Below are 23,565 nucleotides of genomic sequence, written 5' to 3' on the forward strand. Positions count from 1 at the left end.
AGCCGTCAGCGTCCCCGACTCTTACCCCTAACCGTTAGTGACCCCTGCAGACGCCCAACGCAGGGGGGGGTCAAGCACAGTGTGGGGAAGGTCCACGGTCTCCATCCAACTTCCAGGTTCACCCGCTTGGCACTCCCCAACGTTTATCATATCAATCTTATCTTTCATCCATACCCACCCATATCATTCATTCATTTGTCTTCTCTTCTAACTCTTTAATCTCTATGGAAATCCAGCGTAGTTGATTCGCTGTTACTACTATGTACATTAAAACGATTAATAAACCTCTCGCTATCTACTACGACACAACGACAACAACCCGACCTGCTTCGAGCAGCACATCTAGAAATCCCATCCAGGTATATATGTAGAGAAGTTACTCCAGGCCCTCTCCAGAGGATATCGCCAAGAGCCGTTACCCCTTGACCGTTGAGGCATGGGCTTAAACGCCATCATGACAGACAACACACCCAAAAACGCCATGCTAGGATGCAATGCAATGCCAACCACCTTTTTAGAAAGTCAAATCCCAGCCCACGACCGACCCGCTGCCAACGAAGACAGCCCTGCTCTTCTTCCCGATCCCGATGCATATGAAGGTTTCATTCTTCTCTACTACTCCTCATGCTTTCTTCCTCTCAATTAATCCTTCTTTGGCGCAAGCCCGTTGATGATACCGGCTGCCTTTCTTTTGTTCTCCATCTGCTTTTCGTAAGGAATGGTCAAGCAGTTGATGCCCAAAAAGTTGCAAATGCTCGTCGTGACGAGATAAGCCCAGCGGAAGTAGACAATTGCCGCAAAGCCCAAGTAAGACACCAGGTACATGTGTTCATACTCCGCTGAGACGGCCGGAAGTCCGATGCGAGGAAGGTTGGCCATGACGGCGCCACCAACAAGCGGCCACAGCATGACGGTCCAGTAGGGGAATGGCTGCTTGGTAAGGTGTGCAAGAATCATTTTGGTCGTCATGCGGCCAAACACGAAGCTCATGATGATGCAGAAAAGAACGAGGTGGTTGTCGGTGCGGATGTACGAGTATGGGCTGTAGACCCAGGCGCCGATGCTAAAGGTGAAGATGGCCATGGGGGTCCATTCGAGGAAGACGGGAGCCACGGGCTGGCCGCGAGCTCTCCGAGCCTTGACGACGTTCAAAACGCAAAACGGAATGTGGGTGGCCAGCAGCGAGAAGATGATCAGACCCACCCAGATGTCCCGGATCGACAGGTCGCCAATAGTGTCCTTTGTCAAACCTAGGTTACTAAGTAGGTAGACGCGACCCTCGGCGAGATCAACCAGTGGTTCGGTCCAAACAGCCGGTCCATAAATCCCAGACAGGATCATGAACATGCAGGCAAGCAGGAGTCCTTCAGTCGGTCCGTTGATGACTCCGAGATAGAGGGTGTGCGTGTGGTAGGTCTCCCATGTCGAGAAGAACATGGGCAGGCAAGGTACGAGAGCGGTGAAGACACCAGACTTGGAGGTCCCGAGACCCATTGCGGCGGTTTCCAACAAGCTGGCCAAGGTGCAGTTCAAGCTGTCGATGCCGTGGTCGAAGAGCTCTCCCAGTCCGCTGGATGTACCGGTACGTCTCGCTTGTTTGCCGTCCACGTTGTCGAAAGTCTGGTACATGAAGAGACCGAACGCAAAGCTGAAGTATAACCATGTTGGGCCCTGAAAAGCGTCAGCTCGTGTTTCCCACACCCAATGCCTTGCAAAGTATCTCACAGGTCCCACGAGATCCGGCATATATATGACCAAAAGGGCGACATTAATCAAGATGCAAAAGAAGCCTAGAAGGGTCACCATGTTTGGGGCGACCCATAATGGCAGAACCTCCACAAACGCATTCCACTACAAGGTCTCAGTCAAGTATTCTCGTCGGAGGCGGGGCATAGAGCGCATACCCAGTGCTTGAGGACATAGTTCGATATGGGGGACTTGTCGACGGCGGAATATTTGTAGTATTTTAGGTGGATGAGTGCTTCTTCGGAAACACACTCGGCAGCGGCCCTTCCTGTTGCACAGATTCCATCGCCGTCAGCCACATCGTCTTCTTCGGAGCAGGATCGCAGGGGAAGCACAAATGCAGGTATGGGGAGTCAATGCAAAGGTGGGGCAAAGGGGGTTGCGCGCACTGCTGCTGTCTAGTACCATGGTGTCGGTCAACCTCCCTGAAAGGGGATTGATTACGCTCCAAGGGCTGCGATTAAGGTGTATGGCCGGTACAAAGAAGCCGTTTCGAAAAATACAACCGTGACGGTGGTTTAGAGGAATGTTTCTTAGGATCGGTGCCGGTTCGGTGATAGGGTACTCGTGGCCGTTGATAGGAAAATGAAGGAAAAATCAACAAGTCAAGAGACGGCGGCTGCCACCAACTACTTTGTCAAGATACCGGGAGCAAGGTTTGGTCGGCGGTCGGAGGTCGGTGGACGGGATTTGCTCGTTTATCAAGCCCGGGTCCAGTGAAGGGGTCCACTTGAGCAAAAGGTAGTCCAGGAAATAGCAGCACTTTGTAGGCGCCGGTCTCTTCAGTTGTTGAGAGACAACGCTGGTGTCGTTGCGAATCAAATCTCAACAGACTGCTCTCTGCCAGCTGATTTGAAGGGTCTGCCCCACTCGCTTGAGATTTGAATTTTGCACGTGAAAATTGGCAGGCGGTGAGGCTGCAGTGAGTGAAATGGGGGCATCTGCCGCTGCATGGAGGATGGATGACGAGCTTCATGTTTACTCTGTGCAACAAGGCTCGTGGATCTTTGTGAGAGTTCAGCGTTTGTGTTTCAAGACGTGTTTGTTCCTTGGATTCCCGAGTCAGAATCGAAAGATGTGCGTGGATGAGTGCAAGTGGCTGTGTGAACAGCACACATGGGATGAAAGAGCCAGACCTTCAGATGAAACAACCACCCGACTAAAAGACGGCAATAAGAGGTACCAGCCGTTATGCCTCGAGCCTGCTGACATTAGAGTGAGTCAAGTTATACACCTGCGTGGGAAACAGCAGCAATGCGGTATTGTGTAACCAGACCCTTGATTTGTGAAACGAACTGTCCAATGCCAAAAAAAAAAAAGGATTCACCTATCAAAATTCTCCAAACGACCAATGAATTGTAGTGTAGTAGTTTAGACATTAAGGATATTAAACACCTCCCATCGCACCTTCCTGGAACCCCTTTTAAGTATGTTCCTGGTTCCTAGGCTCAGCTCCTTCCACCGTCAACGCACAACTTCTTCCTATACACATCAACCCCAACCAACACCAACAGCAAACCAGAGAAACCGCTTTTTATATTCCTGAAGCACGCATTTTACCAAACCACGCCAATTGTCGGTCTCTAAAGAAGCAAAGTGAAGCCAGCAAACAGACCAGTGGCAACAACAGCGAGACCATAGGCATTGCCAAGCGCGAGAGCACCAGCGCCGCTTCCTGGTCTGCCGTTGTTGTTCTGGGTACCATCGCCGAAGCCGTCCGCAATTCCATCAGTTGGGGTCGCCGTCTCCTCAGCCGCCGAGGTGGTCGCCGTCTTGGTCTCGTTGACACGGCTGGGGTTCTGGGCACCGCAAGGATGTTCCTCACGGCAAGCAGCAGAGCACAGGTTGTTGGTGCCGCAGTCCTTCACGCACTGAGTGCCCCAAGCTGTGCACACGTGGTAGGGGAGGGTGAGGGTGTACTCGGACATGTTTGGTTGCTTGTTGTCGCTGCAGAGGCAGCCGTACTGCAGGGTTTCCTACACGGTTTTGTCAGCGCCGAAAGCTCGTACGATCGAGTCATGCCCAGGCCACATACAGGATCGCAGTCGTTGACGAGGGGCTGGCCAACACTGGTTTGACGGCAAATGGTTGGGCAAGTGCTCCTTTGGTCGTTGCACCAGGCCTCTGCAAATTTTACCCGGTAAGCATGTCTCCCGACAGCAATTACTTCGCGTTAAACATACTTCTGGCAGAGAGAGGGATGGTATTTGGGTCGATCACGTAGTCGGCGGAGACGGTGACGGCGGCGGCAAAGGCCAGGACGGTTGTTCGGAAGTTGACCATTGTGACTGAGGAGCTCAAGGAAACACGCTGGTAAGGTGCGAAGGGATGCTGGAGCAAGATGGGGGGCTGAATGAGGTTATGTTTAGCAATTGATCGGAACAGACGGTTGGAAGAACACAACAGGGCCGACGTCGCCACGGCCACGGGGTCCGCATTCCAGTGGAAAGGTGAGGTCAAGTCTTACAGCTGTGGTGGATCCGAGACCTGAGGAAAAGGAGAAGGCGTAGACGGTGACTCGTAATATTAACGGCGTTCCAGGAGATTAAAGCACCGGTTGCGACAAGGAGAGGCGGCCAAAATATACGAACGAGGGCAAGAATACAAACAATTCCCAGAGACGTGAGTGCTCTTAGCGAGTGACAGCACACAGCTCTTTTAAAGGGATCGGGAACGAAAGACAGTCCGCAGATGGAGATGGGGATGGCACGACAGGAAGGAAAACGCGACCGAGATTCAGTAAAAAGGGCCCCAGAGACCCCAGACCCACGAATGGACTATCTAGGCCGTGGCTGGCCCCAAGGTCACAGAGGATTGGTCCCCTTGGCAGCTTAATCACCCGCCAAAGCCTTTGATAGGTTTAGACAGGCCATCCCTGTCGGGGATGTTCTTTTTTATCGTCGCAGGGATCAGCAGCCCAAGCACTCGCAACAAGCCGAATACAGAGGAGAAAAACTTCCAATCGGGCCACCGTAATTGAATACTGGGGGAGCTCTGTGGCACAGATTGACCACTTTTGGGAGAGCTGTCTCGGGCGACGCAACATCACCATCAACACACCGCTGAAAAGTGTCGACATTTCTGTCATTCATCGAAAAGCCGATGGTTCGACTACACTAGAAGGGCAGCTCGGCTCCACAGTCTCAGCGGACTGAACGCCCCGTGGACAGGCAACGGCTCGTCCAATGCAGTGCCATTCCTTGATACCAAGCAAGGCTCATATGTCCGAATCCATGTTATGTTGCGTTTTCGTGCGGCACCTCCAAATACATGGATGCATCCGAATCTGTGCCCCTCACAGTGGAAGCAAGCAACTTCTAAAACGGAAGCAGAAATCCGAAGCCCTAGGCGGCCCATGATCTTGCGTCATGTGTGCACTTTGCCTTCACTTTTTGCCAGTCCTCCGTGTCAAATCTGTCAGTTGCCATCCGATCAACTGAAGCTTTCCTGCCACTCTTTTTCTTCAGCATCGTCTGTGTTATCTGTCAGTGCTTCAGCTGATCTGCTCTCATTGCTATACGAGAGGGCTTTGGTCATGGAAAACCCACGAGGTCTATCACCTCAGTTTGCCCCTCATGTTCTAGAATCTCTTGATATCCAACCTCGATGGTCACCCACACATCCATCCCCACGCCCCGCGCGCCCAGACTTCGTGTTTAAGTGCCGTGATCTGTGGCCAACACTAGGCAGGATCCTGGTGTGTTTGCATCTCGAGACTGACTCTCAATCGCTTTTGAGAGTCATATCTGCCTGCAGTAACCAGCCTGCAACATGCCGGAAGTCCGTGTTTCTCCATGCAAGACCACAACATAGATAGCCCCGCCCTGAACTGAACAGGAAGGCGGGGGATATTCCAGCCAGCCAATATATCATGACTTTGCAAGCAGAGGTTGGTCGGGCGGAGAGATAGCAAGCCCCGATGTACAAATTGATTGGTGTCTCGGACAGAGTTGTGTATGCCTCCGTTCATGATATCGTCCACGGGCTTCAGGTTTTGCGTCAAATGGTATCGTATCAGGGCCCACCCACAAGTTGATCTCTCATGGACTATAAGTAAACCGAGGAATCGTAAATGGTCTTCCATTCGGTGTCTGGCTGCTTATACGGCCTGGCAACGATCACGAATGCTGTCGAACACCGAGCTTGCTCTTAATCCACCCACCAGAGAAAAACTCGACCAATCAGCAACTGTGAGACGCTTGTGCGCAACTCATTTGGGAAAGTTTTTTTGTTTGCGAGCAATATGACCGCCCAAGAATATTAAAACATGTTGATTAACAGTCCTTGTGAGAACTAACTGCGTTTTGTAGACTACAGGGTTCATTCATAATGCATTGTTAGGAAAGATCATGCTGCAACATTGGACGGGGAAATTCCAAGGCACAAGTGGGACACATTTATTCCCTCTGCGAGGATAATATTGCAACCGCCATGTTGTTGAATTCGAAGTCAAGACTCATACAGACGAACTCTGACATTTATGATGGAGCAAAAAAGCAGAGAGAGGAATCCTTCACTTCCACAACGTTGAGCAACAAGACTCTTGGTCAATATCAATGTTGAATATTCCAGAAAAGGAAGGCGCACAGGCCACATCCCATCCGATTTCCCCGGTGTCTTGGCACTTGGCCGTAGCGTCGCGCATGGAGCTTGAACAAGTGTTCATTGAGGCACTGGAAGTGACAGCTCCAATTGCCATCATTAGCCTCGTCACCCAGTAAAGTTGCTTCACGCAACGACGGGCTGCACCGATTTACGACACATTCCACATATATTCGATAGCCTATCATGAGGTTCACACAATCATTTGCGCCAGCGCTTCTGCTCCTGGCTGGCGTCGCGCAGGCTACATCTTGGGGGTTCGATGATGGCAGCGTCTCAGTTGTCGCAAAGCGGGCTGGCGATGCTGGCAGCAAGGAGAGGTATACAATACCTTCAGAACGCCAAGTAAAGTTCCGCCGCAGAAAGCTAACACAAATCGTAGGTTCACCTCGAAGACACTCGTTACGAAGCCCCTCTCGCTCGGCAGCACCGATACACTAAAGATCAGCTTGACGGCAAAGGACAATGGTCAGGGGAAGCGCCCGCATCAAGCGTTTGTTATTCTCAAAGAGAAGGAGACTGGGCTTGAGGCTCCCTTCCCCCTGACGGTCAAGGAAAGTGGAAAGGCGGTCGCTTCAATTGTAAGGCAAATGGAAACATCGAGATTTCGACAACCAATGCTGACGAGGACCGACATAGACTCACAAGGACCTTCCCGTCCAATTCCTGCACAGCGACGGACCCCTCGAGGCCTCGATTATCCTCGGCTCCTTCGGTTCCTCCAAGGCTCTTAATGCCCCCGTGTTCGATGTCAAGCTACAGAAGGACCCCAATGTCCCCCTCCCACCCTACGAGAAGCCCGTCCGCTATGGCAAGAAGGAGGAGATCCACCACATCTTCCGCGCTGATCCCACGAGCCCGCCAAAGGTGATTTCTATCTTCTTTGCGCTGGTTGTGCTTGCTACGGTTCCGGTTCTGTTCATCAGCGTAAGTCTTGTCTGCCATTTATCTAATTCAGACAGCCACTAATATCGAATTCAACACAGTGGATCTTCCTCGGCGCAAACCTCAACCACCTTTCCAAGGCCATTGGTGCCGCCCCAGTCTCACACGCCACCTTTTTTGGCTCTATCCTCGCCATGGAGGGTGTCTTCTTCCTCTACTATACCACGTGGAACCTCTTCCAGGCCCTGCCTGTCATTGGCGCTGTTGCTGTGGTCACAATGCTGAGCGGTACCAAGGCACTGGGTGAGGTGCAGAGCAGGAGACTTGCCGGAGAGCGTTAAAGGAGATATAAGAAAGATAAAAGATATGGGATTTCCGCTTGGTGCAAAATGAAAATGGACGGGGTTTGGGCCGTCAGCTATTGTAACATCACTTCTAGAAAGATTCCCTGTGGTCCACCTGGGGCGATATGTCAAAATGTCGTGTATTTGGCAAGCGATTATGTTTATTATGGATAATACTGGGACAGAACATGAGCCTTTTTCTCTCTTCGTCACTACTGCAAACCGATAAAAATTGATTGCTGTAGAAGCCTCCGGTTCCTGATCTAGGCCAGTGGTTCTCATCCAGTCAGAGTGGTGTTGAATCAGGAATTGAGACTTGGTCGCAGCCCGATGGCACCAAAAACGGTCTGGCGGCAGCTGGGCCAAGGCATGGCACCAATGAAATCACTCCTTTTGACGTGCCAGCGCATTCTTGCCCCACTTCCACCTACGCTACCCGTTGCTGCCCCACTTGGCCCTATTTTGTATCTCTGTACTCTTGTAAACAAATGGGCCTTGATCGCGTCTCCCCCAGCTTTGTCACCGTCACCTGCTGTGTGCATGAGGAGAGCCCGCCCTTCGCGACGTTCCCTGTCGCCATTGCCCTGCAACGCGACTCTGGCTTTCAGCATGCGACTGCCTGCCTTGCGACTGCATCCGACACCCGAAGCGCTTGCCTGAGTTTTGTTTACTTTGCAGCAACTCCTGCGGCCCGGACGTTACCCGTCGCATTGTTGACATTCGACCTCCCTTCCAGTGTTATTTTTTCCCTGTTCCGTTTGTTGCACTTGCTCGGATTCCCATCTTTTGCATCCCTCCCCACGACACGGCGCTCGACGCGCTCCCAGCAGTTAGCCCAACATGGACGTCAACAGCAATAGGTCAAATCATCATCAATCTAGCAAACCACGGCATATATCTAGGTTAAAAAAGGAGATGCTCGAGCACCGCATTCAGCACAACCCCTTCAGCTCCCCGCCATCCTCCACAGGTTCCCACGATACTGTTAGCACCACGACCGAGGAACTCACCCGAAATCTCTCCAATTTTTCTTTCAGTCCGGACGGCGAGGGCACCCGCCGGCTCAGCGAAGACTTCACCAACCCGGCCAAGAGGCAGGCTACCCGATCTGGCCGGTTCGGTTCCTCAAGGCAACCTCGGGATACAAACACCGTACTTAACACCTCGGCCATCGCGCGCACCTTCCCCGAATGGAGCGGACTTCTCAACAACAAGACCAATAACCAGGACAAGGACACGGCAACGCTGACCCAGACGTTCGACTTTGCCGGAGTAATAAAGCCTCTCACAAACGGAGCCAACGGTGGGAAGGAGAATGTCCCCCCCGCCAGAGAGGTCACCGAGGAGCAGACTTTTGACAACCCATTGGACTCGAGGAAAAAACGAACCCGGGCTGATATGCAGGCCCGTGTCGAAAATGAATCTGAATGCTCTACAGTACTCTCATTATCGATGTCTCCAGGTCGGCATGGGCGCCGGTCCCGTTTCCAGAACCTGGATGGTGTAATGTCTCCTGAGGCCCCCAAAAGGTCTATCCAAGACATGGTTTCCAAGATCCGCACCGAAAAGCAGAACAGCCGGCGTGACATGACGCCACGAAAGTCTTTGATGAGGGAACCTTCTACTGCACAGCCCAACCCCGACACTCTCCAAGGCCAGAGTTTCGAAGAAGGCCGTTCGTTTTTCCTGCCAGGCTTCCGACACCTTCCTGATTGGACATCCGGTACTCTCAAGTTTACCACCATGCAGAACGGCGTTCCTGTTTTCGTCAAGTCCAAGACTGGTGTTAGGTTTGACCAGTCGGCGAATGGTCACGGCGCTCTCAACTCTGTGAGCATTCCCGAGGAGGACGCGGAAATCTTTGTGTCAATGGATAAGCTCCAAGACGAGGTGCGCGAACTGCAGGATCACGACGCTATGCTCCAGCGTGAGGCAGAGAAGTTGCAGCGCGAGGTGAACCATCTCCAGTCTGAGCTCAAGAGGTTCAAGAGTAGGCACCCTTCGGACAGCGCTATCGGCTCTGACACGGACGGTTCCTTTAGGCGCAGCAGTGGGCATGACCAGGAATTAGAGGGTCAGATTCAGGAGCTGCGGGATCGTCTCAACCATGCGAGTCAGCAAGTTGGTATGAATGATATCCACAGCGCCGCGCTCTCTGCTGAGCGTGATGAGGCGTTGCGTCAGGCATCGATCGCTCGCGAGAGGGCTGCTAAACTGCAAGCTGAGCTGGAGGCATCACAGAAGGATCTCCAGTACTCGCTGCAGTTCCGTCAGGATAAAGAGTCATTGCAGCTTGAGAATGGCATGCTCATGTCTGAGGCCGAGGCCATGCAAAAACAACGGGATGAGGCCATGCATGACAATGCGACTTTGATAGCAGAGAACGATAGGCTTCGCAGGGAACTAGCTGGGGTCCGGAAGGACCTCAAGGCTACTCGTGAGGAGCTTGCCTCAGTTCGCAAGCAATACGAGGCTCTGAAGGAGGAAAAGAAGATGTTCGTCGATGATCACAAAAGTATGGAACGGAACAATGACACCTACTTCAAGGAGAACAAGAAGCTTCAGGCACAGGTTGCCGCCCGGGACCAGCACATCACTGATCTTAAGAAGGGTATCAGCGCCCGTGACAAGATCATTGATAGCATGCAGGGTCTGACCACGGATACCGCTGTGCTTCAGTTGAATGCGGACCTCGAGGTGGAATTGGAACGTCTTACCAACCAGATGGAGGAGCTCAAAGACGACATTCACGAGAAAGACAGCCACCTCAACGACAGGGAGACCCGTATCCGTACGTTGAAGAATGAGAACATGGAGATTTCCATCGACAACGAGCGCCTCAAGGATGAGAATCGGCGTTTGCAGGAGGAACAGAAGGAGATTGAAGACCAGTGGGTGGACGAACGGCAAAAGGTCGTTCGGCTGAGCCAGATGCTGAACAGCAAGTCATTGAACGACAATGAGGATTGTGTGCGCTTGGGAGATGATTTCAGGATCAAGGAAGCCGAGCTCCAGCGCAAGCTTGATCGCCGGGAAGCCGCCGTCAGGAAGGTCAAGCTGCTCACCGCCAAGATTGCCGAGATTGCTGAGCAGGAGTTTACGGCGCTTGCGATGAGGACGACCAAGGTCAAGGTTGTTGATCCTAAGGATGTGGATGACTTTACTGGTAAGAGCAGCAACATGCACATCGACGAGGATCCCACAACCGAGCTCCACATGAACGCCCAAGACACGGACTTTGCCAGTGTCATGGAGGGCGAGCTTGCCAAGCTCAAGCAGACATATCAGGACCTTCAGCGTCGACAGCAGCAAGGCGACACCCAGCAGTTTACCGACTACTCTTTACCCCAGCTACCTAGTCTTCAGCGGAGCAAATCTGACAGTGTTGTTTCATCCAAGATTGCTCAACCGCTTCCTGGTATCCTTAAGAAGTCTAGTCAGTTTGCCCCGTTGGAGGAAGACACCGGTCGGTTCAGCGTGCGGTCAGCTATGAGCTTTGCCAGCCCGCTCGACGACGAGTCTGTTCAGATCACGCAGAACAACACCCGCCGGTCTGTTGCGAGTGAGGCTACCCGGCCGGAGTCTAGGATGCGCCGGAACTCAGAGATCACCACGACTCAACAGCAACAGCACACAGGGACGGGAGAGCCCAACATGACTTCTGCGTTTTTCATGCCTGACATAACCCTGTCCGGCGGGAACAAACAGCAGCAAGCTGCCTCCTCGAAGCAACAAAGCAACGTCCCCTCCCTCAGCAAAGACGCCCGGCGCGTGTTGGACGGTATCTGCAACCACAAATCAGGCAACTGCAACGTCTGTGTCCGCATCGCGGCGCATGGTGCCTCGGCCAAGGAAACCACCCAAAATCTTTCGTCGACCAAACTTCATCTCTCAGCCGAAGAACTCAAACGCGGCAAGAAGACCGTCTCAGTCGAGAAGCCCGTCCCGGCCTCGGACAGGTACTACACCGACGAGCCGACCATGCGCCCCTCGATGTCACCGGGGGAAGCCCTCGCTATTCTGATCAAGGAGACCCAAGACGAGATTGAGCACTTGCAGATGGAGCTCAAGAGGGTGAATGAGGGGTATTTCTCGTTGGACAAGTCGGTGGGTGCGAGGGAGAGGAAGAGGTTGATGGGGGAGATGAAGAGGTTGCAGGGGGAGCTGGAGGCGAAGAGCGGGCAGCTGTACCGGTTGCACGATGTGCTCGAGGGGCAGAAGCAGGCTGGGCAGGTTATGGAGGGGGAGGTGGTTGATGTTACGGTGCTGGAGGGGCTGCCGGTGAGGGTTGAGGGGGGGGGAAGGACGGAAAGTGTTTTTGAGGGGTTTGAATAATTTCGTGGGGCATAACTGGGCTAGGTAGGGAACAATGGGCAAGGATAACAACATTTTTTGAGGGAGGGGGAGGGATTGTAAGGATATTATGGTTGTTTTTCTGGTGGGGTTTGTATTTCGAATAGGGTATTCTAACTTTGGCAAAGGCTGGGTTTGGGCGGTTTGGGATTCTCCTTTGTTGTTGTTTGTGATAGGTGGTATTATGCTTGGTTTAGTTATGCCGGGCAAAACAATGCGGAGGATAGCAGGCAAGGCGAGCAGGCAAGGCAGAGCAAGGCATGTGCACATCAGCAGGCAATGAAAAAGATGTGTTCTTTAGTGTCTTGTTTTCAAGAGTCCTGCTTCGTCTCTAGCCCACCACCTGGGCTATAATCTTGACACCTAAACGGTATCTGCAATGAAGTCAAAGTGACAGTTCTCGCCGTAAACTTGCATTCAGCCTCAAAGAGACGGGACTGTGCCAAAAGTCTGGGGAACATCGCACTCGAGTCTTCCCTTCCAGCGTCGGACAACATGTGCCAAGCTCCTTCCCAAAACAGAACAGGAACGTCACCTCAAGGCAGCGGCGGTGACCTTGGGTTGAAATTTTAGGACTTGAGAAGGAAGTGGCAAGTGAGTGAGCGTGCTTTTCATGCTTTTTATCTCGTATATGAAGAGATATGATAATGCAATGTCCATGGCCACTGATCTGAGTACCTACCCAGGCATTGAATCCGATGTGAAAGCTCCCCCAATCGTATATCCTCACCGCACCTTCCGAGTGAAATTTAGAAACTGACTTTTGACAGGTTGCAATTCCTGGATTTCTCACCTCTTGGCGCAGCGGGAATCACCTCATCGTGAGAGCATCTGCCGTGGGCTCAATGCAGAGACGCCACATATTCGATAACCAAGGCCCGGTCTCACCCTCCTGCAGTAGCCAGAACACGTTCAGGTGACGCTGTGGTCAACTATTTCCCATCGGGCACTTACACGCACCCACGCTCCTGTGACGGGATAGCGTCACTGAGCCTGTGGAGCTGCAAGTGTTCAAGACTATCGCCGACCTAGGCCTATTGGTAAGGATAGGAAGAAGCTGTCAGTTCTCTCTTTTGCCGTACCGTCGATCCTCGATCCGACTATGCGTCTCAAAGCCTTACCAAATCCGGAGTCCCAAAGAGCCCGACCCAGATTTCAATGTGACCCACCTCCCCGACTCCCGACGGGACGAGGTCCTCCGAAACGGAACACACCGAGACCCACATCGCCGATAGCCCCACACCGAAGCCCGGGACATCCATCGGGCTTTGGCTGCGATGGTCGAGAACTTGTTGCAAACTTGTGCTTCGTGGATGTTTTCCTCCGGTCACCTTTCCACATGGTGCGGGTCCGAACTGATCATCGTAGACGAAAACCCCGACAGAAACCCCTCAGAAACACCCGGCCACGACACAGTACCAGAGCAATGCCATATCGGCGGGGTTGGTTGGAAGCACCAGGCCTTTTTCTCAGCACACCTCCTTTTCGAATGCAGTACCCCACATTTGGACACAACCCTTTCTCCTGGCAGCGCTGTGGCTGCATATGGTGTGAAGACTTGTGCATCTCCTAAAGGCCCATATATCCTATCTCGTTGCATGTGTAACGGCAAAGATATCGATTTCCAATTTTAGGTGACAACCCATATGATCGCCACGGAACCAACGATGAGGAACCTGTCACCCCTCACCGAGTTCGTCCAACTGCCGAGCCATTAGGTTCACACAATGTAGACGACCTCGTGATGCTGATGATGATGAGCCAATGCAACCAAAAATCCTTTGCTGGCCGACTGCTTCTGGGGTGACACAAGGTCCATATAAATTCGCATGAGTACGACACCAGGCGCGTGTGATAGTGAGGGCGGTGATAACGTGGCCCAGGACGGTGGGAAAGCTTCCATTACTGGAATGTGGATACCACTCTAGCTATCCGACACTTGGTACAAAGATTCACAAAGGAGCAAATCCCAAGCCGTCTCTTCTCTCTCCGCCACTCTGGAAACAAATCACATTCAAGAGTTTGAAAACTCTTAGTGCAGATAGGCGTTTGTGGCAGCGGGAGGTCGTGGAGCTCATGAGCGAGGTTCCGGCCCCATGTGGACTGTGCTTTTTTTCCAGGCTTGTTGTCGGGAACGGCGCCCGAAGTTCGGCTGCTCGCCTGCCGCGGCAGGGAAAAGGATCGATCTCCAGATTGATTACACCGCCGATGTGCTGATCCTGGATTCGGCTGGCGCCCATGCCACCACCCCATATTCCCTTCCCTTCCTCACCGTAGTGGTGTGAGTGGCAGTCAACAATCCGGACAGGGGCAAAACCAACCCAAGATTCCCGATCTTGGCAGGCCCCAAGGAATTCGAATATTGAAAAAAGCAATATGAATTACATGACGGGGCACGCACACGCATTCGCTAGCGCTTGCTGGCGCACACCGTCTCTTCCAATGTTCAAGTGACAGATCACGAGAGTCTCCCCCTTCCCAATCCTGTTTTGTAAGCTCGGTCAAGCTCTCATGATCACAACAAAGGTGGGCTACCATCAGCCAACGCCGCGAGCCTTACAAACCTTACAACTACGCTTATGTTAACCCACTTTGTTGACCTCAGCCGCATTGGTCCAAGTCTCGTCTGAAAGAAGGAACCGGCTCCTTGGGACACAACGTGGCCGAGGTGTGTGAGACTCCTGTGCCGCTCCCATCATCACGACCGGCCTCCAAGCTTTCCGTTTTGTGACCCTTTCGCTTGTTGGGGGAGCCTCTTGCTGAAGGATTACGCAGTGGACAGCCAACTTAGCCGTTACCAAAGGTCACCCTCCTCTTACACCGCCCAATACTTTTCCAACTCATTGACTCGGTCCCTCAGTCACCTTATCCTCCAATCGACCTTGCCACAACAAGCCGTCCTCGGATCTTTTCCCAATATATTTTAAGCCTGGACTTTTTGCCCCTCCACACCGGCGCCAAACATAGAGCCGCTTTATCATACTCCAAGCCCATAACATCAGCCAGAAGACCAGATTCGTGTTCGGGTTGGGCGGCGCGTCGTCGTTCGAGGTGACCTCTTGTGTACGCTGGTACCACATCTTGTCCGCTTGACGGTCTCACATACCTAAGGAGAACCACGGATTTTGTCCAGCTGGCCCAAGCTCTCACAGGGACGCGGCAAATTCTTCCTGTCGTGCTTGCATTTGTCACCTCTGCCGGTCGAGGCAAACCTCTCTATTTTGAGAGAGGAGCTGTCCCTGCAGTTGGACGGAAGCACCGGCTTCGGAGGCTCAGAGTAAACGGCAAAGAATCCGAGAGGCTCTCTCTCTCACGGGGGGTGTGAGAGTCAGTTCAACAACACGTGCCCAGCAATCTCGCTGGATGATAGAGTTGGTTCTACCAGTTCCCATCTATCCTGTCCCACTGTTTGTTCTGTTAGCCTTGCGGTGACGGGAGATATAAGTTGACACACACAGCCGGGTTCTGTGGATCACGACTTACGCGACAGGTGTTGTGTGGTGTGTGTGTGTGCGTCTTGTCAGACCTTCCCAGTCGGTTGACAAGCGGAGCAAGCAGCAGAGGAGGGACCCCCGGACATTTGCTTTGTTTGCATTCTCTCTCCCTCTCTCTCGTCTTGCATGTGCAGCAGGTTCCGCGGGACTGGGAACACATAGCCAAGGGAACCCACTGTACCTTTTGCTTTGGCCCAATCCAGGGTCAACACGCGATTTGGCTATTCAGACAGTTCAGGGGGGGGGCGTCCGGAGTAAGAAGTCCAAGGCTGTTGAAAGTTTTCCCCTATCTAGACAAGCTTTCTTCTCTGCATTGCTCCCACGGCACAAGACGACAACTACCATCGCATTATTTTCTGTTGTCTCAGATTTTCGGACGGAGAAGACCAGATCTTCCATTGCCACGGGTTCTTTCTTTGAGTACCCACTCTCGGGCAATAGCTTAGCACAGACAGACAGGTCCTTTGTTCGATTGCGTGTACCTGCCTGGCGGGTGGTGTTATCTTTCCTCAACTGAGACTTTGCAACAAGACTCCGCGGTTTGCACTTTCTGAGGTCCGCTCGGCGGGTGTTTGTGGCAACGATTTCAAAAGGAAAGAGCGAGGAAGGGTAACCCGACGGAGGAGATTGAGCTGTGGAACACGCATACTTGCAACTTTTCGGCAACAACGAACGGGTCTGAATCATCAAGTCAGGCAAGGCCGAAGGATCTGGTCTGGAAGGGTTGCCTCTTTCTTTCGCCTACCTATCTCGACGGGACGGCTTACTTTTTCCAACCACACACACATACACACACACACACACACAAACATACAACACCTCCGACAGTCAACGAAAGACAGCACGGAAAAGGCCAAAAAAAAAAACATCCTCGTGTCATTTTAGGCTTCCATCTGCCTTACCGTATACCATAACTTTAACTTCTTCTACGACGATCGAAAAAGGAATCCATCTTTTTACTTCCGCTCTGTGTTGCTGTCTCGATTGCACGTTCGAGAACGACCAGTTTACACAGCAACAAGCAAACAAACGATATATAATCTCTTTTATTGGCCGAGGCTAGCCAGCCCTCTCTATAAACCCAACACACAATGGCGGACCCATACGACGCCGACGTCCCAGAAGAGGAGAGCCCAATATTCCGCCACCTCCTCGCCTCGCTTCATTACGGATACCCAGCCGCTGTCTTCATCTACTACACCATCTCGTCCACCATTGCGGTTTGCACTCTCCAGACCCGGTCCACCGCCGAGTCCAAGGACCATCCCCGTCGCAGGTTCATCTCTTGGCTGTTGATGCTGGGCATTCTGAGTTGGTTTGCTCAACTGGGATATCTACTATTTGTGGCGGTTGCCGAAGAGAAGTTCCCCCCGGCGGAGCAGGATGTCATCATCGGCTTGCTGAGCTGCGCGCTGGTGTTTGGGGTGCAGTTTGCGGGGCTTTGGGAGGCGGAAAAGGCGGTGGTGCTGTGGCCGTATATGGGGAGTGTGGGCATGGGGATGGTTTTTGAACCTGTTTTGGTTTGGTTGACTTGGAAGACTACGGTGGAAACTGGGGGGTTGGGATTCAGGAAGATTTTTGATTTCTCGGCGGCTGGGGCGAGATGGGCTGCCTTTGGGTTGGTGTTGATGTTTTATTTTGAGGGGGTTTGGAATGTGAAGAGGGAAAAGGCTACTGATATGGAAAGGCAGGGCTTGCTCAACAAGACGAATGGACATGTGAACGGGGTTGAGTCGGATGGGGAGGAGAGGAGCCAGAATGGGTATGGGGCTACGTCGGATAGTTCTACGGATGCTAGTCAGAGCCCGACTACTGATGCGGTTGAGTCTCCGTGGGAGAGGAGGGAGAGGCAGGCAAATGAGGCGATGGAGAAGAGGTTGAAGGAGAAGGGTAACTGGGTTACATACGCGAAGAGTTTCTTGGTATGTCTGAATAGTATGTGGATGCTGAGGTGAAGCTAATGTGACACGGATGCAGGTTTTCTTCCCTTACGTTTGGCCTGTCAATCATCGATCGCTTCAGGTTCGCGTTGTTCTTGTTGGTGTTTGCTTGCTCGCCATGAACGCCATCAATGTTTTGATCCCGCGGCAGATGGGCATCATTATGGACAGTTTGGCTGGTGATGTGGACAGAAACCCCTGGACCGAGGTCATGATATTTGCTGGTCTGAAGCTGGTAGCTTCCGAAGCAGGTCTTTCCCTCTTGCGACAGTGGCTTTGGATTCCGGTTGAGTATTACTCCTTCGATGCTATGAGCACGGCGGCATACTCCCACGTCCTTAACCTCTCGTCCGATTTCCACGATTCGAAGAGTTCTTCCGACATCATGATGGCCATTCAGTCTGGTCAAAGCATCTCCAACATGCTCGAATCGATTTGTTTTCAGGCCGTTCCCATGCTGATCGATATGACGGTCGCCTTCATCTACCTGTCGTATACCTTTGGACCGTACGAAGGCTTCATCACCATTGCTACCGCGGCCGTGTTTCTGTATATTGCCACTCGGATGATTTCGAAGCTCAAGTCTGCGAGGAGAGGTGAGGTCAGCGCCTGGTTCAAGGAACACTATGTCAGACAGGCTGGTATTCAGGGATGGTCAACGGTCACCTGCTTCAACCAAGTTGGACATGAGGAGGCAAGATACTCGGAGGCTGTCAAGGATCGGGTGGCAAAGTCGCAGAAGGTGTACTTTGGCTACGTGGTTGCTTATGCTTTCCAGTTCTTGGTGTTACTGTCGGGTTTGCTTGCTGGTGCTTTTCTGGCGGTTTACCAGATTACACATGGCCAAGTCACACCCGGAAAGTTCATCATGTTGCTGACGTATTGGGCTCAGCTGGTGGCGCCGCTGACCTTCTTTGCTGGGCTGGGCAAGACGATAAGCAAGGATCTTATTCACGCCGAGCAGCTGTTGGAGATCATGCAGACGAAACCGACCATCAAGAACAAGGAGGGGGCACCGCCACTGTATTTCACCGGCGGGAGGGTCAAGTTTGAGAATGTGTGCTTCTCGTACGACAAGAAGAAGGAGATCTTGAGGAACATCGACTTTGAGGCCACGCCCGGGATGACGGTTGCTTTTGTTGGGGCAACGGGGGCGGGAAAGTCGACGATTCTGAAGCTGCTGGATCGGTTCTATGATGTGACGAAGGGAAGCATCATGATTGATGGGCAGGATATCAGAGATGTGGATTTGTTCAGGTATGCTACTAACGAGCTGATTAGATACGAGGGTAATGCTAACGACATGAACAGCTTGAGAGGACAAATCGGCATTGTCCCGCAAAGCCCGATCCTGTTTGATGACACCATCATGAACAATGTCCGGTATGCGAAGCTCACGGCGACAGATGAGGAGGTCCATGAGGCGTGCAAGGCTGCTAGTATCCATGAACAAATCATGGGATTCTCGGACGGTTACAACACTCGGGTTGGGGAGCGTGGTGTCAAGCTTTCTGGGGGTGAGCTTCAAAGAGTGGCGATTGCAAGGGCCATCTTGAAGAGGCCGGCAATTGTGCTCCTCGATGAGGCTACCAGTGCGGTCGATACCGAGACTGAGCAGAAAATTCAGGAGGCATTGAGAACCCTTTGCAAGGGGAGGACCACTTTTATTGTTGCGTAAGTTTTGTTGAAATGGGAGACAAGGGGCTAAAGTGCTGACGTTGTTTTGATAGGCATCGACTTTCCACTATCATGAATGCTGACCGCATTATTGTTGTTGGCGGAGGAGAGATTGTCGAACAGGGCAGCCACGAGGAGCTGATCCTGCAAGAGGACGGCAAATATGCCGAGCTCTGGTCGAAGCAAATTTTTGTCAAGCCCAAGGACAGCAAGGATTCGACTCCGGACGGCACCAAGTCCCCGGTCAAGGGACGTAAAGCACCGAATATCGTCAATGACCTGAGCGCTGAAGCTACCAACTCGGTGCTCGCGAAAGTGACAAACAAGCCAAGTGTGCAGACGAATGGAGACGCCACGAAAGATCCGAACAGCGCTATAAACGGCTCCGTCGGCTCAGAGAACACCAAACCAGCGAGTGGTGCAGTGAACGGGCACAAAAAAGAGGTATGATTGATAGAATCCTGTTTGCACTGAAGGGAATGTATCGGGCTCTATATATATCGTGACATATATATCTAGATACATGGACTTTTTGGTGGCTCGGGGTTCTATCTTTCCTGGCCTTTTCTAACCCCGTGTAGGACACTTCGTCGTCGTCGAGCCGCTTGAGGCTGAACCCTGGTGCTCCGACCTTTATGCCTCGCATTAGCACAACCACTCCGTCTAGCCCTGTTGGAAGGGTAGTGGATCGGTCATTTGGAAACGACAGCCCGCGGGTTGTACCTTTGACTACTACTCCTGCACCACCTCCTTCACCTGTTGCCCCCCTTCCTCGTGGACTTGTTCCACCGCCTGGGGTCATCCCGCCGAACCACCACGTTCAGTTTTTTGCCACGCCAGTGGTTATGGTTCCTGCTGGGGCGGCGGCAACGCCGTACCCGCTGTTTCCACCCGGCGGTGGGTTGCCTTTGTCGTCCTCGTTGGGTGTGAGACAAACGCAGCAGCAGAGAGTAGGGCAGAATGTCAAGCAGCAGTACTGGGGAAAAGTTCCGTCAACCGTGGGAATGATGGGTATGGGATTGACGACAACTCCAAGAAAACCGAGATTAGATTGGAAGTCGATCTCACCGCGGACACCTGAGAGTGATGACGAGGAGGATGAGGATGAGAAGGGAAAGCGGACATGTTTTGATGATGATGAGAAGAAGGGGAAGAAGGGGGGTGGTGATGGGGATGATGAGAAGGAGGGAGAAGTGAGGGGATACTTCCCGTTTTATTCGAGGAGGATTCAGAGCAAAAGTGAGCCGAGTGGTTCTGGGCAGGGTGTCAGTCGGTCTCCTACCGAAGTGGAGGAGTGAGTGGGTGATCAAGCATCTTTTTTGGGGGGTTCATACCTTTTGACTGCAGCATTGTGCATCTATAGAGGGGTTGAAAGGGGGGTGTTAGCTATTTATTCACAATCACATTAGAGGTGGGATAGGTAGGGGAGAGAGAGCCGGGGTGGTGGGGGTGGTTTAGAAATGGGGTTAACTTATTTGCATTCTGTTTCATGGGATAGATAAAGTTTCGTGTTTTTTTCTTCTCCCTTTTTGTCTTCTTTCGGGGGGTGATTATAACGTGATAATGGTGGCTGAGAAAATGGTTGGGTGTAAGGAAGGGTTGAGTTGGTGGTTTAATTCTTATGATAATGATATCGTGGGATAAAGCGGGGGAGAATTATGGATTTAGTTATATGTGTCTTTGGTTTAATGAGATGGGTTATTATTGTCTTGATTTTGTGTTGGGTGAGACAGATGTGTGAGCTGTTCAATGATTGTAATCCAAGAGAGAAGTGGTGTGCTGCTGAATATCTCTTTTTACTTTTTTTGATCATTCTTTTGGCCTTCATTAATGCATACACAACAATTGTACATATGGATGAGAATGTTTATCCAGAAAGGCAAAAGATACTGAGATCCTCCCTCTTTTCCCAGCTATTCGGGGTGAGCTCCTCGTACCGCCATTTTTGCTTGTCCCCCTCTCTCATCTGGCCCAGCCAACTTGCTCACACACCATCAAACACTCCCATCAGACTCTCGCTTCCTCCTTTCTCCCTAATGTACAATAAAAAAACTACAAGTAATGTCCGCATCATGGAAAAAACAACACATAGATGCTCGCTTTCCCCCACCCCCCATCCCTTCCCACGCCAACAAATTTTAAGAGTGGTGTTGTTGTTCGTTTTTGTTTTCATGTGTGGTGTGTGTGTCGAAAATGCTCAAGGCGCCGCACAACCTACCCCCCTTCCCTTCTATACATTTGCCGAGAAATGGTTCCTGCCCCTTGCTGAACATTATCCCGTATAATACAGTTTCTTGTTTTTTTTTTTTTTTTTTTTTTTTTTTTTTTTTTGGCCAACAACACCAAATCAAAAGAAAGAAGAAGCAAATTTAAATCCACTCCCTCCCGCTCTTTTGCATCTCAATCAACCTCCACCCTCTAGTCTCTGGGTTGTTGACATCCTCAGGTATCCTCGTGATACCAATAGCATACGTCACGAGAGAGACCTTGTCCTCCATGCCCGCCGCGAGCTTGCCCGTCTTGGCGTTGCGGTACACATGCACCTCCTGCGTCCGGCAAGTAATAACAAAAACCGGGATCTCGCCAGGGTCGAGCATGCGCGCCTTGAGGACGTCCACACCTCGGATATCGAGGATGCGGCCGTCAGACTTGAGGCCGTTCTGGAGGTACTGCTTCGTCAGGGCCTCGTACACAGAGTACTGCGCCTCTGAGAGCCAGAGCTTGAGCGTCTCGACGTCACCCTTGACGTAGGCGTCGAGGACTTCGGGGAGGATGTACTCTCGAAGTTCCTGGAGGAAGGTCTCCATCTGGAAGGCCGGGTCCATGGTGCGGACCTTCTTGATGACCATGGCCGTCTCGTTCTCGGCGAAGAAGCCGGCGACGCGGTCGGTGATGCTGCGGGCGGTGGAGATGAGGGGGTTCTCGGACTCTTGGTAGACTGATTTCAGGCCGAAGACGCTCTGCATCATCTTGTTGGAGTCGCGGAAGTCGCGCCAGGCTTCCTTCCAGGCGGCGTCCTTGTGGAGAGTGACGTTGGTTCCGGCGCTGAGGGAGTATTGTTAGCTGGGTATGCTTGCTACTTTGCAAGCAACAAGACTTACTTGGGGTCCTCCTCATGGATCTCGGTCTGTGGCCTGAGCTTCTCTAGAGCCTCTTTCCGCTTCCTGCGCTCCTCCTTCTCGATCCACCCACCATATCTCGAACTGCTTCCGTCGTCGATCACATCCTTCACATTCTTGTACGCCTCGGTCTCACGAATTGGCTTGGTGGCTTTGTCGAGCACCTCACCAGTAATGTTGGCACCCTTTCTCACACCCTTCATGGCACGTGTCTCCCAGGTCCACTGAGCACCCTTGCCGATGGCACCAGCAGTGGTTTTGACAACGGTCGCGGCAGTGTTGGTGACGGCACCGGTCGTGGCCTCGTAGGCCTCACGGGCCTTGCGGACCTTTTCGCTCTCGATAAACTCGGTGGCGCCAGCGGACAGGGCCTTGGTTGACTCATTCCACTCCTTCGACTGCTTGAATTCGCTCTGCATCGTGTCCAGGAACACCTGCCATGGAGTCTTATCGCCATGTGGTGGGGGAGGTGGTGCATCGCCCTTCTTTCCCTTCTCCTCCTTCTTGCTCTCTGACTCCTCGCCCTCACCCTCTTCTTTCTTCTCCTTGGCCTCTTCCTTGGTCTCCTCCTTGCCCTCCTCCTTGGACTCTGGCTCCTTCTCCTTCTCTTCTACTGGTACTTTACGTTCCTTGGCGTTCTCGGACTGAAGTGATCTGGAAGAGGCGTGGAACGAACGGCTGTGTGATGGTGGTGATGTGTCTAATCTGAGCGAACTGGGGAGGAAGGTCGATCGGAGGAGGGGTTGTTGCTGGAGCGAAGGAGGGGTAGATGGCCGCCGAAGCCCGTTCTGGATGTGGGAGGTCTGGCTGGAGAGAAGGCGAATCTGTGCTGGCACAACAGTATTATTGCTGGTGATGTTGCGGAGGCCCGATACTCGCAATGGAGCGGCGGGCGACAGCCTCTGGATCTGCCGGGAGGCGTTCATGATTACTGCGGCTGTTGCTGCTGCTGTGAAAGAGGACGGCCCTAGACAGGCGCGAAGAGAAGTGGAATTATTGAAGCCGACAGCCGACATCAGCGAGAGTGTAACATGAAAGAAAGCGCGCAAGTGTGGTGGGATTTCGGCCCATGCAAAGTGGATGGGATGCGGCAACAAGAAGATGCTTCAATATCTGGGGTCCCGAAATCTCGAATTCTTTGGCCGCCCGCCAAAATCTTTGCCAAGACCCCGGCAAATTCCCGGCTCGGCGCTCCAGTCGGCCGCCACCGAGGGGTCCCAAAAATTAATTCGAGCTCCAAAGGCGGTCATTGCGCTCAGCAGTGATCACCTAGTGAGCGACCTCCAATTGCGCCCCGTGTCTCCGAAGACCGCCCACGACCAATCCGCTAGTGCCCCGAGTCGAGTCGAAACCGAACAAGCCGTTCCGATCCTCTTTGAAACCCAGCAGACGGCAATTGGTAACA

General features: G+C 52.5%; 6 protein-coding genes across 6 annotated transcripts; 3 read left to right on the forward strand and 3 right to left on the reverse strand.

Moving 5' to 3' along the window:
• Positions 1 to 162: 162 nt before the first annotated feature.
• QC763_102100 (uncharacterized protein) lies at positions 163 to 2,154 on the reverse strand (the record flags this gene model as incomplete). The annotated part of the gene is made up of 4 exons (XM_062906763.1): positions 163 to 1,671; positions 1,726 to 1,851; positions 1,905 to 2,014; positions 2,136 to 2,154. 4 exons carry the CDS (start codon positions 2,152 to 2,154, stop codon positions 643 to 645), a joined length of 1,284 nt encoding a protein of 427 aa, XP_062769645.1. The 3' UTR covers positions 163 to 642.
• A 1,175-nt stretch (positions 2,155 to 3,329) lies between these two features.
• Positions 3,330 to 4,751, reverse strand: QC763_102110 (uncharacterized protein; the record flags this gene model as incomplete). Its single annotated transcript, XM_062906764.1, has 4 exons — positions 4,214 to 4,751; positions 3,930 to 4,095; positions 3,782 to 3,870; positions 3,330 to 3,722 (listed from the first exon to the last, which is right to left on the reverse strand). The coding sequence occupies exons 2-4, from the start codon at positions 4,027 to 4,029 to the stop codon at positions 3,330 to 3,332; spliced, it is 582 nt and encodes a 193-aa protein (XP_062769646.1). The 5' UTR covers positions 4,030 to 4,095; positions 4,214 to 4,751.
• A 1,095-nt stretch (positions 4,752 to 5,846) lies between these two features.
• On the forward strand, positions 5,847 to 7,862 carry QC763_102120 (uncharacterized protein). The gene is made up of 4 exons (XM_062906765.1): positions 5,847 to 6,668; positions 6,731 to 6,929; positions 6,988 to 7,275; positions 7,335 to 7,862. Exons 1-4 carry the CDS (start codon positions 6,535 to 6,537, stop codon positions 7,572 to 7,574), a joined length of 861 nt encoding a protein of 286 aa, XP_062769647.1. The 5' UTR covers positions 5,847 to 6,534; the 3' UTR covers positions 7,575 to 7,862.
• A 555-nt stretch (positions 7,863 to 8,417) lies between these two features.
• Positions 8,418 to 11,912, forward strand: QC763_102130 (uncharacterized protein; the record flags this gene model as incomplete). The annotated part of the gene is made up of 1 exon (XM_062906766.1): positions 8,418 to 11,912. One exon carries the CDS (start codon positions 8,418 to 8,420, stop codon positions 11,910 to 11,912), a length of 3,495 nt encoding a protein of 1,164 aa, XP_062769648.1.
• A 1,594-nt stretch (positions 11,913 to 13,506) lies between these two features.
• On the forward strand, positions 13,507 to 20,457 carry QC763_102140 (uncharacterized protein). The gene is made up of 5 exons (XM_062906767.1): positions 13,507 to 17,346; positions 17,402 to 18,621; positions 18,676 to 19,038; positions 19,095 to 19,485; positions 19,623 to 20,457. The coding sequence occupies exons 1-5, from the start codon at positions 16,516 to 16,518 to the stop codon at positions 20,337 to 20,339; spliced, it is 3,522 nt and encodes a 1,173-aa protein (XP_062769649.1). The 5' UTR covers positions 13,507 to 16,515; the 3' UTR covers positions 20,340 to 20,457.
• A 264-nt stretch (positions 20,458 to 20,721) lies between these two features.
• On the reverse strand, positions 20,722 to 23,264 carry TIM44 (protein translocase subunit). The gene is made up of 2 exons (XM_062906768.1): positions 22,143 to 23,264; positions 20,722 to 22,086 (listed from the first exon to the last, which is right to left on the reverse strand). The coding sequence occupies exons 1-2, from the start codon at positions 23,174 to 23,176 to the stop codon at positions 21,411 to 21,413; spliced, it is 1,710 nt and encodes a 569-aa protein (XP_062769650.1). The 5' UTR covers positions 23,177 to 23,264; the 3' UTR covers positions 20,722 to 21,410.
• Between the last annotated feature and the right edge of the window lie 301 nt (positions 23,265 to 23,565).

Source organism: Podospora pseudopauciseta, chromosome 1 (genome assembly GCF_035222475.1).
Source record: "Podospora pseudopauciseta strain CBS 411.78 chromosome 1, whole genome shotgun sequence".
NCBI lineage: Eukaryota > Fungi > Ascomycota > Sordariomycetes > Sordariales > Podosporaceae > Podospora > Podospora pseudopauciseta.

Bases quoted from the DNA above. Each gene is read 5' to 3' on its own strand.
- QC763_102140 (XM_062906767.1), top strand. From the start codon at position 16,516: ATGGCGGACCCATACGACGCCGACGTCCCAGAAGAGGAGAGCCCAATA. The intron at 18,622-18,675 runs GTATGCTACTAA...CGACATGAACAG, and splicing joins AGAGATGTGGATTTGTTCAG to CTTGAGAGGACAAATCGGCA. The intron at 19,486-19,622 runs GTATGATTGATA...AACCCCGTGTAG, and splicing joins TGAACGGGCACAAAAAAGAG to GACACTTCGTCGTCGTCGAG.
- QC763_102120 (XM_062906765.1), top strand. From the start codon at position 6,535: ATGAGGTTCACACAATCATTTGCGCCAGCGCTTCTGCTCCTGGCTGGC. The intron at 6,930-6,987 runs GTAAGGCAAATG...GGACCGACATAG, and splicing joins GAAAGGCGGTCGCTTCAATT to ACTCACAAGGACCTTCCCGT. The intron at 7,276-7,334 runs GTAAGTCTTGTC...AATTCAACACAG, and splicing joins TTCCGGTTCTGTTCATCAGC to TGGATCTTCCTCGGCGCAAA.
- TIM44 (XM_062906768.1), bottom strand. From the start codon at position 23,176: ATGTCGGCTGTCGGCTTCAATAATTCCACTTCTCTTCGCGCCTGTCTA. The intron at 22,087-22,142 runs GTAAGTCTTGTT...ATACTCCCTCAG, and splicing joins ATCCATGAGGAGGACCCCAA to CGCCGGAACCAACGTCACTC.